Genomic DNA, 14,320 nt, shown 5'->3' on the forward strand with positions numbered 1-14,320 from the left:
GGGAGGGCCATAATTTACCTGAAGGATTAAATGTACTTCAGTCGCAAGGTATATACGATACTTTTCGTACTTCCGGTATGATTTTATTAATTATTTCAATAATTTCAATCAGTTTTTTCTCTCTTCAACTCATTTAATAAACTGTCTTTAAAATAAGTTACCATAGTAACATTGCGTTGTGACAGTTATAATTTAGAAACATTGTCATTACTAGTGTCATTGTAAAGAAACATTGTTATTGATAATTATTGGTATCATGAGTGAAGAAGGTGTATCTGATATTGATAAAAGAGCAGCCGAAGTAGGTGAAGAATTGTTACCACCGAAATCTAGAAAACTATACGAGCAGCAGTACGATGCTTTTAAAAAGTGGTGCCGCTTAAAAAATGTGAGACAACCTACTGAAAATGCGCTGTTAGTCTACTTCGATGATAAATCAAAAGCGGTTTGTGCCTCAACTCTCTGGGCACATTACTCAATGCTGAAATCGGTTATTAACATTAGAGAAGATATTGATATAAGTAAATTTCCAAAATTATTAGCTTTTTTGAAGAGAAGAAATGAGGGATTTAAGCCAAAGAAGTCAAGAATTCTCACGTCTGAGCAGGTAGATCAGTTCTTACGGGAGGCTCCGGATGATAAATATTTAATGCTTAAGGTAAATTTGGAAATTTGTTTATATTCAGAAATTTTAAGAAATCAATTTTTTTGTAGGTTGCACTTATTTTGGGCGTTGCGGGAGCTTGTCGTGGAAAAGAGTTGGTTGATTTAGAAATCGACGATGTGAGAGATTTGGGCGATTCCTTCCTAATTGCGATTAGAAACACCAAAAATAAAATTGACCGAAATTTTGTGATCAAAAATTCAGAAAACAGTGCCATCAGTTTTGTGGCGATATTTCGGAAATATGTGGCATTGCGAAAGACAGGGACAACTCATTCAAAATTTTTTGTTCAATACATCAACAAAGAATGTACTACGCGAGTAGTAGGAAAAAACATGTTTGGTACAATTCCACGGCAAATAGCAGCTTTCTTGAAATTAGAAAATGCGACGTCTTATACGGGACATTGTTTTAGACGCACATCTGCGTCTTTGTTAGCTGATTCGGGAGCAACAATAGACGTGCTGAAGAGACATGGAGGATGGAAATCCTCCAACGTGGCCGAGGGATATATTGAATCGTCTATTAAAAATAAACAAAAAATTTCAGATAAAATATTTGGTCAAGTCGCCGATTCGTCCACTATAGTTATGCCACAGTCCTCATTCTCGCTTCATGTTTCCGCAGGATCTTCGAAACAAACACCAGTTCAATATGAAAAGGACCTATCTGTTACTCGTCAGTTACCTGCTGCATTAACCCAGGAAAGACTGGTCAATATGACGAACTGTCACAATATTAATTTGAATATTAACGTTAATTACCATTCTAATTAATTATATTTTTCAATAAAATATCCCTTAAATTCGTTTGTTTGTGATTTAATCGTTCCGGGAGTTTCGTCAATATTTAATCCCGGAGGGATTAAATGTGACACTTTAGTACCTGTCACAAGGGAGTGAAGTTGTCACTTTAGGCCCGGAAGTACGAAAAATTAGTTATTAAAATGCAGTACTGCAAGCAAAATACAATTAATTAAATTTACCTTTATATAATAATTGCATATCATATCAATATTGTGGAGCAATATATAATTTTTCTGCTTCATTGACAGAAGGTATGAAATATACGTCAATTTGACAATTTCAATTGACAATATGAATTATTTAAGATAGTTGCAATATTTCTCCGCGACTCGCGCAGGGTCGTTTCTCGTTTCCCTTTCCAAGTACTTGCACACCGCGAATATCTGATGACATTATTGAATTGATCTTAAAAAATATATATTGAAAATATTGAAAATGGTTATTCATTTTTAAAAAATAAGCTATACTTTCATAAGGATTCCCTATACCTAAATACAGGGTGTTTTGATTTATTTCGATTTTTATGAAAATGTAAAGTTTTAGAAAAAAATAAATATCTACGAATCAGTAACAAATTCTTTCTTGGATCTTAATAATAGACCATTTAGCATACTTAAACAGATGCTTATTGTAACAAAGTTTCTTACAGGGTGGTCAAAATATGAGATTGTTCTATTAACAAATTCAAGCTGTAATAACTTACTTATTTTAAATAGAATACCCTGTATCTTACTAGTCTATCGCGTAGAAAATTTATTTAGCTTTCAATTTGTATTAGGGTTTCCTATACCTATCTCTTTACAGGGTGGTCAAAATATTAGATTGATCTATTAACAAATTAAAGCTGTAATAACTTACTTATTTTAAATAGAACACCCTGTATCTTACTAGTCTATCGCGTAGAAAATTTACTTAGCTTTCAATTCTTATTGGGGTTTCCTATACCTATCTCCCTTCATTTTTTTAATATTTAAAGATTTCCAAATTTGTAAGCTTTAAAAATTAGAATTAAGTACCTATGTCGTGGTTATGTACAACACAACACATCACCAACACCGGCAATATACTTAGACAAGATACTGTCATTAATAAAATTTTCATTGTTACTATGTAATCACGCAGAGTGTTGTATTATTTTAGTTGATTTTGGCCTACATGTGACATTGAATAGTTTATATACAGTGCTAGTCAAAAGTCCGTACCCCCCCTCGTATCTTTTGAACGGTTATACCTATAATAGTAAAATTTGGAGGGAGCAAATAAACGGACGTAAGCTTCTTAACTAGTCATGACAGGTGACGTAATAGTGACAGATGACGTTACAGAGCCACTGTGACCGATAATTTTAAATGGGACGTTATGGCAAGTGATATCTCGTTTGAAAGGTATTGAAAATACCTATTCAGTCATACTAATTTTGTTTGAGTTTAAGCTAATTTTGATGAACAAATGAAGTAAATATAAAATTGTAGTTTCGCATTTAGTTAATAAAAATTTAAAATTCCGCCTATGATTACTTGTCAAACAGGTTGACGTTGACGTAAAAACTACTAGAGAATTAAAAACGTCAACTTTTTTGACAAAAAATCTATAGGCGGACATTTGAATTTTTATTAATTAAATTCGAAACTACAATATTATATTTATTTAATTTATTCACCAAAATCGAAATCAACCTAAACCCAAAAAAATTAGTATGACTGAATAGGTATTTTAAATACCTCACAAACGAGGTATCACTTGCCATAAGGTCCTATTTAAAATTATTGGTCACAGTGGCTCTGTAACGTCATCTGTCACCATTACGTCACCTGTCATAACTAGTTAAGAAGCTTACGTCCGTTTATTTCCTTCATCCAAATTTCACTATTATAGGTATAACCGTTCAAAAGATACGAGGGGGGGTACGGACTTTTGACTAGCACTGTATATTAAACTGCATACACTATATTAGATGCCGTATTCTGGAAGATATTTAAATTATATTTCATTCCGTATAAGTATTTTCCATATCTGAAACCAACGGTTATGAAGTAAATTTAAGAACACCACTTTTTGTGTGAATCGCAATTACAAACAATTAAATGCAATGGCTACTATGACGAAAACGAGCCTATTGTACAAAAATATGTAAAAATGGGTATTTACAGAATAACATCGGAATTTATATTTACAGAATAACATGTGTATTTAGAATGTTTACATGGAATTGAAGAGATTTTAAATATTTTCCATTATAAAGAATAGAATATCGAGTATGTCATTTAAAATAAGAGCACTCTGTGTGATTAAATGATAAAAATGTGAATTTTATTAACGAAAGTAACTTGACTAAGATATTTCAGTATATTGCCGGTGTTGGTGATGTGTTGTATATAACCACAACATAGGTACTTAATTCTAATTTTTAAGGCTTACAAATTAGGAAATCTTTAAATATATAAAAAATGAAGGGAGATAGGTATAGGAAACCCAAATATAAATTGAAAGCTAAGTAAATTTTCTACGCGATAGACTAGTAAGATATAGGATGTTTTATTTAAAATAAGTAAGTTATTACAGCTTGAATTTGTTAATAGAACAATCTAATATTTTGACCACCCTGTAAAAAGATAGGTATGGGAAACCCTAATAAAAATTTAAAGCTAATTAAATTTTCTACGAGATAGACTAGTAAGATATAGGGTGTTCCATTTAAAATAAGTAAGTTATTACAGCTTGAATTTGTTAATAGGACAATCTCATATTTTGACCACCCTGTAAGAAATTTTGTTGCAGTAAGCATCTGTTTAAGTATACTAAATAGTCTATTATTAAGATATAAGAAAGAATTTGTTACTGATTCTTAGATTCGTAGATATTTATTTTTTTCTAAAACCTTACATTTTCATAAAAATCTAAAGAAATCAAAACACCCTGTATTTAGGTATAGGGAACCCTTATGAAAGTATATCTTATTTTTTAAGGTCAATTCAGTAATGCCATCAGATATAAGGCATTCCATAAGAAAAAATATAACTTTAATATACCACTCTTTTTTGGAGCACCCTGTATATTTCACATTATTTTTAGATTGTAGTATTTATGGCCCTGTATATTTCTGTGAAGAAATTTTTTTAAAATATCAAGTGGTTTTCCGTACAAACACCGAGGCGAATAAGATGAACCACCCTGTATATGTAATTATTGCATGTAGAGTGTTAAGGTAAGCCCTACTCGGTATTTAATGTAAGTTTTTGACCAAGTTTTTATGAAGGTTAATACGGTTAAATCAAATGGGCAATAAACTCATTCGAGCCATATAAATCACCGGGTCCGGACGGGATTTATCCAATACTTCTACAGAAGGGAAACGACCTTCTTTTCAAAAAATTGTGTAAGATACTGCAGGCTAGTTTAGGGCTGGGGTACATACCAAAAGCATGGAGGCTGATAAGGGTGGCTTTTATACCCAAACCTGGCAAAATCGGACAGGAAAGGGCCAAGTCTCTGCGGCCATTAAGTCTGATGTCATTCGTACTGAAGACCTTAGAAAAACTGCTCGATAGGCATATCAGGGATGGTGTATTGGTTGAAAGTCCGATACATCGGGGACAATATGCATATCGAGCGGGAGTCTCCACAGAAACGGCACTGCACCATCTTGTACAGAGAGTGGAGTACGTTCTAGAAAACCAAGAGGTGATGTTGGGTGCATTTCTCGATATTGAGGGAGCATTTGACAACACCTCTTACGAAGCGATCACAAGGGCGATCCGTCTAAAAGGAATAGACGAAACAAGCTGTAGATGGATAGACTGCATGCTGAGAAGCCGTGTGATATATGCTACGTTGCTAGGGGATACAGTGTCAGCTCAGGTAGCCAGAGGCTGCCCACAGGGGGGAGTCTTATCTCCTCTATTGTGGAATCTGGTCATGGATGGCCTGATAGCTAGACTCGACAACGATAGGCATCACGTCCTGGGCTATGCGGATGACCTAGTCATCTTAGCCCACGGAAAATTTAATGGTACAGTCAGAGATCGAATGCAACAGGCTCTGACAGTAGTTACAGAATGGACTTCAAATGTAGGGCTTAACATCAGTCCTCTAAAGTCCAAAATCATGAAATTTACTAAAAGAAGGAATTCAGAGGAATTGGGTCCTCTAAGTCTAAATGGTATACATTTAAATCTGGTGAGTGAAGTAAAGTATCTCGGGATAATATTAGACTCAAGACTTACTTGGAATCAGCAGATAGAAAGAATAACGAAGAGAGCGGTATCTACGTTAATGGTAGCCAGACGTACTCATGGAAAAATGTGGGGTTTGAGACCAGACATGGTATATTGGACTTATAACATGGTAGTAAAACCCACAATTACATATGGATCAGTGGTATGGTGGCCAAAAGTGCAGCAAAAAAGTGCCATCATCAAATTAAGCAAGGTGCAAAGACTTGCTTGTCTCGGGATCACGGGGGCTATGAGGGGCACACCTACGGCAGCTATGGAGGCACTACTGGATCTCCCTCCTTTACATATAACAATAAGAGGTGAGGCGAGAATGGGCTATTATAGACTGCGAGAAAACCTGAGCAACGTACCAGTTAAATCAGGACATAGTAAAATAACGAATGAAATTAATGATGCCGAATGGATGATGATTTCTGACCATATGACATCAAGATATATGCCTGAAGTACCTTTTCAAGTGGACATTTGCCCACGAGACGAATGGGACAGAGGAAACTCTCGACCCAGACTGCAGGGTTGCACCTGGTATACGGACGGGTCTAAAACTGCAGACGGTTCGGGCGCAGGAATATTCTATAGTGGTGGAAATTTCAACATTTCTATTCCACTGGGAGAATGTACCTCCGTATTTCAGACGGAGATTTTTGCAATCTTGCAGTGTGCAAGAGAAAACAACCTGAGGGCATTCGAACTGCAGCGGGTTAACATATGCACAGATAGCCAAGCAGCCATTGGGGCTCTTATAAGCCCTAAGGTGAACTCTAGGCTGGTGTGGGAATGTCGACAAGAACTTGATAGACTGGCACAACATAACAGTGTTATACTGGTATGGGTTCCAGGTCATCGGGGCATATACGGCAATGAAAGAGCTGATGCACTTGCCAAGAGAGCATCAGCTACAAAATACCTGGGTCCAGAGCCGGCCGTGGGAGTGCCAAAAAGCACCGTCCGCGAACGAAAAAAAGCCTGGATCCGAAGCCAACACAACTCACACTGGGAGAGTGTACCCGGTCAAACACATGGCAAGATGTATATCGGACGGACATGTGCTAGTAGAGCTGAGTTACTGCTGAAAACAAGCAGGAATCAGCTCAGAGTCATAACAGGTTTCCTCACTGGACATGCGCCAGTTAAGGGTCACCTGCATACAATGGGGCTGTTTCATGGAGACTTGAGCTGCAGACTCTGTAACAGAGAACCTGAAACAGTCAACCATATTTTGCATGACTGTGAGGCATTGGATCGGAGGCGGCAAACACTTTTCGGAGACATCGAAATGACTCCAAAATTATATGGCACCCACCCACTAGACCTGTACAAGCTGGTACAGGGTTCCAGAATTCTGGAATGGGTTTCATAAACAATGGAAGATGTACAATAAGCCAAGTGGCTGCAGTACAACCGGTTCACAACAGACGGCTTACAGGGAAAAAAAAAATGAGATAGACTGTCAAAGGCACGTTCGAAATCAACAAAAACCATGTATAGAGGTGTGTTCCATTCAACCGATTGTTCCATTATGACTCTCACAGTATTAATGTGGTCTATGCAGGAAGATTCTGATCTAAAACCTGCTTGATTAGCTCGAAATTCAACATTGTTTGTTAATCTTTTATGTATGATGGTCGTAAAAATTTTATTTATAACGGTAAGCAAGGTTATTCCTCTCCAATTTTTGCCCAGTATGAGGTTGCCCTTTTTTGGAAGCTTGATAATGTTACCTTTTTTCCAGCCCGCTGGAATGCGGTTTGTTTCCCACACCTCTCGGATTATGGGGAGCAAAAGTTCAGCGGTTAGATGCGGGTCAGTTTTAAGTAATTCGACAGCAATGTTATCGATTCCCGGGGACCTTTTATTTCTCAGAGATTTGATAGCTGTTATTATCTCCGTTTTGGAAGGGGACTCGCAAGATATATGCAAGTCTATATTCTGCGGGTTTTCGACAATTTCATCTGTGTTGTCCCTAGGCGTGCTTAGCATCTCCTGAAAGTGCTCTTTCCATCTCTCTACTTGGTCATTTGTTGTAGTAAGTAATTCACCTGTCTTGGATCTTACAATGTTCGAACAGTTGGGCCCATTTTTTGTTAATCATCTAGTAATTTGGTACAGCTCTCTAGTCCTGTTGTGTTGTGCAGCTGTTTCTGCTTGTTTTGCCAGTTCTTCAGCCCACCTTCTTTTGTCTCTTCTTGCATTCCTTTTAACTGCTTTATTTAGTGTTTCATATTCTTGTTGTCGGTTCGTTCTTCCTTCTACAGTTCTTGCTTGCAAGATATCTTTTTTTCGTTGTTTTCTTTCCTCGATAAGGTTCCAAGTTTCATCTGATAGCCATTCCTTTCAATCTTTCTCTTTTTTACCCAGTTTGTCTTCAGCTATTTCTGTCAGAATATTTGCCAAATCTTCCCAGCTATTTGGTAGGTAGGTATGGTAGGTTTAGTTAGGCATGAATTTTAAGAAATATTGCTGGCTAAATGGACACACCTCCCAAATGTCAGTTTGACACCTATAGTACAGATTTGTTATCTTTGTTTCACTCTTACAGACAGAGAGAAACAGTGTAGCCGGTAGCTGCTTTGGCAAAGACATATATGGTTTTTATTTGGCAACAGCATTTTCTTGGTAAACTTGACGGTAGCGAAAAAACTAATATGTATATGAGCACAAATTTATTGAATTTGTTTGCCGTCAAGTTTGCACCGGTGGGTTATGATGTCATTAAATCTATGACGTGCATTCCTAATTGTTTGACTTTTAGTTTACTTACCTTTGTATATAATGGCCGGTTTCACCAACAACTAACAGTAGTTTATCCGATGAATAAAGTTATTCAACCAATAAATCTGACACATCTACGTTTCACTGACGTCAAGTAAGGCTTATTTTATTTATCAAATAAATATTTACTCTTTGAATAAATTGACAAATTAATCTCGCTTTAAATATCTATAACAAAGAAAATTCATCAGCTTAGCTTTAAATTATAGAAAGACAATAGGCATTCCAAGTTTTCCAAGCATAAGAAACATGGACATAGTTAGTTATTTAGCATTTTTATAGGACATTTTGTAGCATTTAACCATTGTTTTTGTCTCTCAGATGATAACTTATTTAGTTCAGTTTTATGCTTAAAATGTAGCACTGATGGTACCTAACCGATAAAACTGAACTTCATCACAATTTATTACTTTGCATTCCACACTTCAATACACAACAGAAATGAGGCATATTATCTTTTTAAATTAATTCTTCCAGTGAAAATGTTAAATTAATCCTTGTACAAAACAAAATTACAAAGAAAGATAACTAAATTGATCTAAAACACATTAAGAACTAACAGAATGACATTTATGTTTCCCTCCCAGCCGCCATATTGATTTAATTTTGACAGCATGTTGGAATACCCTATAAAATATAATACTGTGATATAATCAACTAATAAATTGTATTCAAGGAACAACTATTCACTGATTTATTTGTTGTTGGTGAATCCGGCCTTAAGTGTAACAAAAATTTCACATTTTTAACATGTGTTAATTTTTATATCATCATTATACAGGGTGTCCCGAAAAGATTGGTCATAAATTATACCACAGATTCTAGGGTTAAAAATAGGTTGATTGAACCTCATTTACCTATTTACAATAGTGCACACAAAAAAAGTTACAGCCCTTTGAAGTTACAAAATGAAAATCGATTATTTTTTCATATATTAAAAACTCTTAGAGATGTTTGTCTACCCCATAAAAATTTTATAGGGGTTTTGTTCCCTTAAACCGCCCAAACTTTTGTGTACGTTCTAATTAATTCATTATTGTGATACCATTAGTTAAACACAACGTTTTTAAAACTTTTTTGCCTCTTAGTACTTTTTCAATAAGCCAGTGTTTATCGAGATATTTTGAATATTTGTCGAATCCACCACATATTTGTATATGGCTAAGTACCTATGATATACCTGTTAATAATCTGAAAATTTATTTATAATTTACATTTTTAGGTATATTTTGAAAAAAAGAAGCCACATCTCGATAAAAAGTGACTTGTCAAAAAAAGACTAAGAGGCAAAAAAGTTTTAAAAATACTATGTTAAACTAATGGTACCACAATAATAGTTTGATTGGAACATACACAGACATTTGGGGGGTTTAAAGGCACAAAACCCCCATAAAATTTGTATGTAAGTATATTAAAAAAGAAGCCGCATCTCGATAAAAACTGGCTTATCGAAAAAATACTAAGAGGCAGAAAAGTTTTAAAAACGTTGTGTTTAACGAATGGTACTATAATAAGGAATTAATTAGAACGTACACAAAAGTTTGGAGGGGTTTAAGGGAACAAAACCCCCATAAAATTTTTATAGGGTAGACAAACTTCACTATAATTTTGTTTTAAGATGTTACTGCAATAAGAATGATACATGTCCATTTTCAATAAAAAACCTCTAATAGTTTTTGATATATTAAAAAAAATCGATTTTCATTTTGTAACTTCAAAAGGCTGTAACTTTTTTTATGAGCACATTTGTACTAAGGTAAGTTAGGTTCAATCAAACTCTTTTTGACCCCAAAATATGTGGTATAATTTATGACCAATCTTTTCGGGACACCCTGTATATTCGAATGGTCTTACCTTTTTGCTGGATCTTTGCCTTCTAGATACTATTGTACCACTGGTCTCATCAGAGGATACCGAATACTTTCTTTTCCATCCCTTTGCTGCTATACCGTAAACAATTTTTATGTCTCTGAAATGATTTCATTAAATGTTGTAAAATAAAAAATAAAATATAAAAAGGGGTGAAATGAATGAGTTTACTTGGATCAGCCTATCCCTATGATGACCCCAATAAATTGCAATCACTAGAGTTAAGGAGGCTGATGAATGACTGCAGAGTTAAAGGATCACAGGTGGTCATTGGCTCTGATTTCTTGAATGAGATATTTTCTCTTAGTTTTTCACCCCTGTAACTTATTAAAATAAACATTATAGAAGTTCTCAGGGACTTTCGGCCCTCGCTAATAACGTAATCTTTCATTCTGCGTTTAAATTTTTCAAGAATACTTATTAGTTTTCTCAGGATTCGAAAAAATGAATCCCCACTTGAAAAGCATTGCAGCTGAAAATATGTACCCATATTCTTAATTAACCTATAAAATGTCACTAGTGTCAAAATTTGATAAATGTTATTAGTGTCAAAATTTTATAATAGTGGAGTAAACTTGCTTGCTGTTGGACCAATCACAAACAAGCAATACAGCGCAGTAAATTTGAATCACTCCTCTTGGATAAAAAACAAACCATAGTGATATTAAATTGTTTCGAATAAATGAGAAGTCATCTGACTGTGTTCAATTGCAGGATGCATTACATGCTTGCAGGACGCAGGACTATGTTTCTTATCACAAATTAAATTTGTATCCCTCTAAATGTAATGTACTATCTTTTTGCAAAACTTTTCATAAAATTGATTTTTCTTATATGTGTTACTCGACAGTCATATACAAAAAGTATCTAGTTATAAAGATCTTGAGGTTATATTTTCAGTGTCATTTATCATTTGGTAAACATAATATAGAATATACAGTATGTCCCTGTAAGTTGTATCCATATGGAAAACTTTTTTATTATTAATTTTACGGAAAAAAGTTATTCTTCATAAAAAGCTCTGCATGGTCCAAAACCTAAGATTTAACCATCAAATATCAATTTTTTTGAATATTATACAAGGTATGTCAAAAAGTTTGAATTTCACTCAACAGTAAAGTAGCTTTATTTTTCACAATATTGAAAATTGCTATTATGAAAAGTTGTTTGGAATTAAAAACTATATTCTGATATGCAATTACATCCTTCTAATTGAATTTTTTTTTAAATTATGAATAACTAACATTATTTTCAGTTATTTCAATTCTGATAACTCTTTTATTATTAATTTTACGAAAAAAAGTGATTCTTAATAAAAAGTTCTGGATAGTCTAAAACCTAAAATAAAACTATCTTATATAAAATTTTATCAATTTTATACGAGGTATGTCAAAAAAGATAAAGTTAGATCAGAAGTAAAGTACTGTTATAGTTCAGAATATTTCAACTAAAAGGATGTAATTGCATACTGAAACATAGTTTTTAATTCTAAATAACTTTTCATAATAACAATTTTTGATACTATGAAAAATAAACGTATTTTTCTCTTGAGCGAAATTCATATTCTTTGACATACCTCGTATAAAATTGATAAAATTTGACATAAGATGGTTGTATTTTAGGTTTTAGACCAGGCAGAACTTTTTATTAAGAATCACTTTTTCTCGTAAAATTAATAATAAAAGAGTTATCTGAATCGAAATAACTGAAAATAATGAGTTATCCAAAATTTGTCAAAAAAAAATTTTTTTCAATTAGAAGGATGTAATTTCATACTAATAGAATATAGTTATTAATTCCAAACAACTTTTCATAATAGCAATTTTCAATATTGTGAAAAATAAAGCTACTTTACTCTTGAGTGAAATTCAAACTTTTTGACATACCTCGTATAATATTCAAAAAAATTGATATTTGATGATTAAATTTTAGGTTTTAGACCAAGCAGAGATTTTTATGAAGAATAACTTTTTTCCGTAAAATTAATAATAAAAAAGTTTTCCATATGGATACAACTCACAGGGACATGCTGTATATCTCCACTAAAACATTGAAACAGCTTGAATTTGTTAAAAGACACTCATTTGACTTTAATAACTTGCAGACATTGAAGTTGCTGTTTAATTCTCTGGTTAAGTCACATCTAGAGTACTGTTCTGTAGTTTGGTGACCTTAGAGTTCAGGGTAGGTTCCTCATGTATTGTTCTTTCAAGCTTTCATTCCGGTTTTGCTTTATAAGCACACTAAACTAATTATGGATCTGGTTTCTTTGGTACACTATGTAATGTAATGTTAATTTATATGTTTATATCGATAATTTTCACCTCTAATACTTTCATCTCTTTTTACTTCACAATGTATTGTGTTTTCTAAGCAGATTTTGGCATGGACACCCCAAGGGAGAAGAAAAAGAGGAAGGCGGAGAAGAAGCTGGAGGGAGGGAATTGAAAAAGAACTAGAGGAAAGAGAAATCCCTCCAGGTCTATGGTTAAACAGAGAAGAATGGCGGTTAGGAGTCGGAAGGCATCGGAGAATGCTGTAAACCGATAGTAGTAGTGTATTATGTTTTCCATTATTTTGCTGGTTATTAGCATGCTCATTACTCTATAATAAAAATAAATTAAAGGGAGTTAGTAAAAATTAGAGGGTATCATGAAAAATTAGGAGTCAACAAAAATTAGAGGGTCAGAAAAATTAGACGGAGTAAGGAAAAATTGAATGCAGTGGCCGTAGAGGGCAATTGAGTGTATCTCCTGTGGCTTATAGTGAATAAAAACAGTTAATCTTACCTTGATGGGTTGATTACAGAAAATTTCGGTTTTTCATCACGTTCCATATGTAGTACTTCCAACTTTTCCAAATACATCATCCATAAACACTTCACAATTTTCTTGATAGATCTATCAACGCCAAGATTGATAAGTTCTTCTGTTAACATCATTATAATAACATTCCAACATTCCCAACTGGTGACTTGTTCGGCATTTTTTTTGGGCGTAGGATCTCTAATTTTCCTTGTACGTTTTATGTTAATTTGAGCGTCATCTTCTTGAAATTCATGTTCTTTTAACTCTTGAGTTTGAGTCTGGCATTCATTACAAAAGTAGTAGCCAGATTCCGCTGTGAAATCAGTGCCACCGCATACGGCACATTCCATTTTTTATATCAAAATTATTATCTTATTAATTAATTAAACGAATTATTATAGTACCAAAGGAGGAATCCTTTGGTTTGGTACCTTTGGTACACAAACATAAACCAAAATCATAAACAAATATTTGAAAATGTAAGGTTATGTACTTCACGTGGGGCAAAGTGACGTAAAATTATATCTAATACGTCATTGGACAAAGATCCGGAATTGGCTAATAAACAACTCGGTCTTCTCTACATTAAAATAATTATTGAAGTTATACTTCTTTCAGATGATTGAGCATTTCTCTTTCTCCATCTATTTTTTATTTCTCCATCAAAAATGCTCAATCATCTGCGTTTTGCCGACGATATAGTAGGTACTTATTACCGAAGATCTGGGTGAAGCACAACAAATGCTACTAGAATTAGAAAACATATCTTCAGGTCTAAAAATTAACATCAGCAAGACCAAATTTATGACAAATTTAGTTCCCAGCGAACACCTAACCATCCAAAGTCAAGTGGTAGAATTGACAGAAAAGTACATATATCTCGGTCATGAAATCAGAATAGGCAAGGACAATCAGACTTGCGAATTTCAACGACGAATAACACTTGCTTGGGCGACTTATGGTTCACTAAGAGACATCTTTAAGAGCGAGCAACATCCCAACAGCTATGAGACGGAAGACATTTGACCAATGCGTTCTTCCTATTATGACATACGGAGCAGAAACTCTCACGCTCACTCCGCTCACAAAAACAACAGCACTAAAAATGCGAGTGGCACAAAGGCGTATGGAAAGATCGATTCTCGGCGTGACAAAAAAGACAAAATA

At 34.1% G+C, this 14,320-nt stretch overlaps 1 protein-coding gene across 2 annotated transcripts in view; it reads right to left on the reverse strand.

The window, feature by feature from the left end:
- Nucleotides 1–13,645, reverse strand: part of LOC126886733 (TATA box-binding protein-associated factor RNA polymerase I subunit B) — a 39,762-nt gene extending 26,117 nt beyond the window's left edge. For both annotated transcript variants that reach the window (XM_050653746.1, XM_050653747.1), the window contains exons 1-2: nt 13,136–13,645; nt 10,332–10,446 (exon numbers count right to left, since the gene is read on the reverse strand). In XM_050653746.1, coding sequence (XP_050509703.1) covers nt 10,332–10,446; nt 13,136–13,503 — 483 coding nt within the window. In that variant the 5' untranslated portion in view covers nt 13,504–13,645. The remainder of the gene's footprint in view (nt 1–10,331; nt 10,447–13,135) is intronic.
- Nucleotides 13,646–14,320: the final 675 nt, after the last annotated feature.

Source organism: Diabrotica virgifera, chromosome 6, assembly GCF_917563875.1.
Source record: "Diabrotica virgifera virgifera chromosome 6, PGI_DIABVI_V3a".
Classification (NCBI taxonomy): Eukaryota; Metazoa; Arthropoda; class Insecta; order Coleoptera; family Chrysomelidae; genus Diabrotica; species Diabrotica virgifera.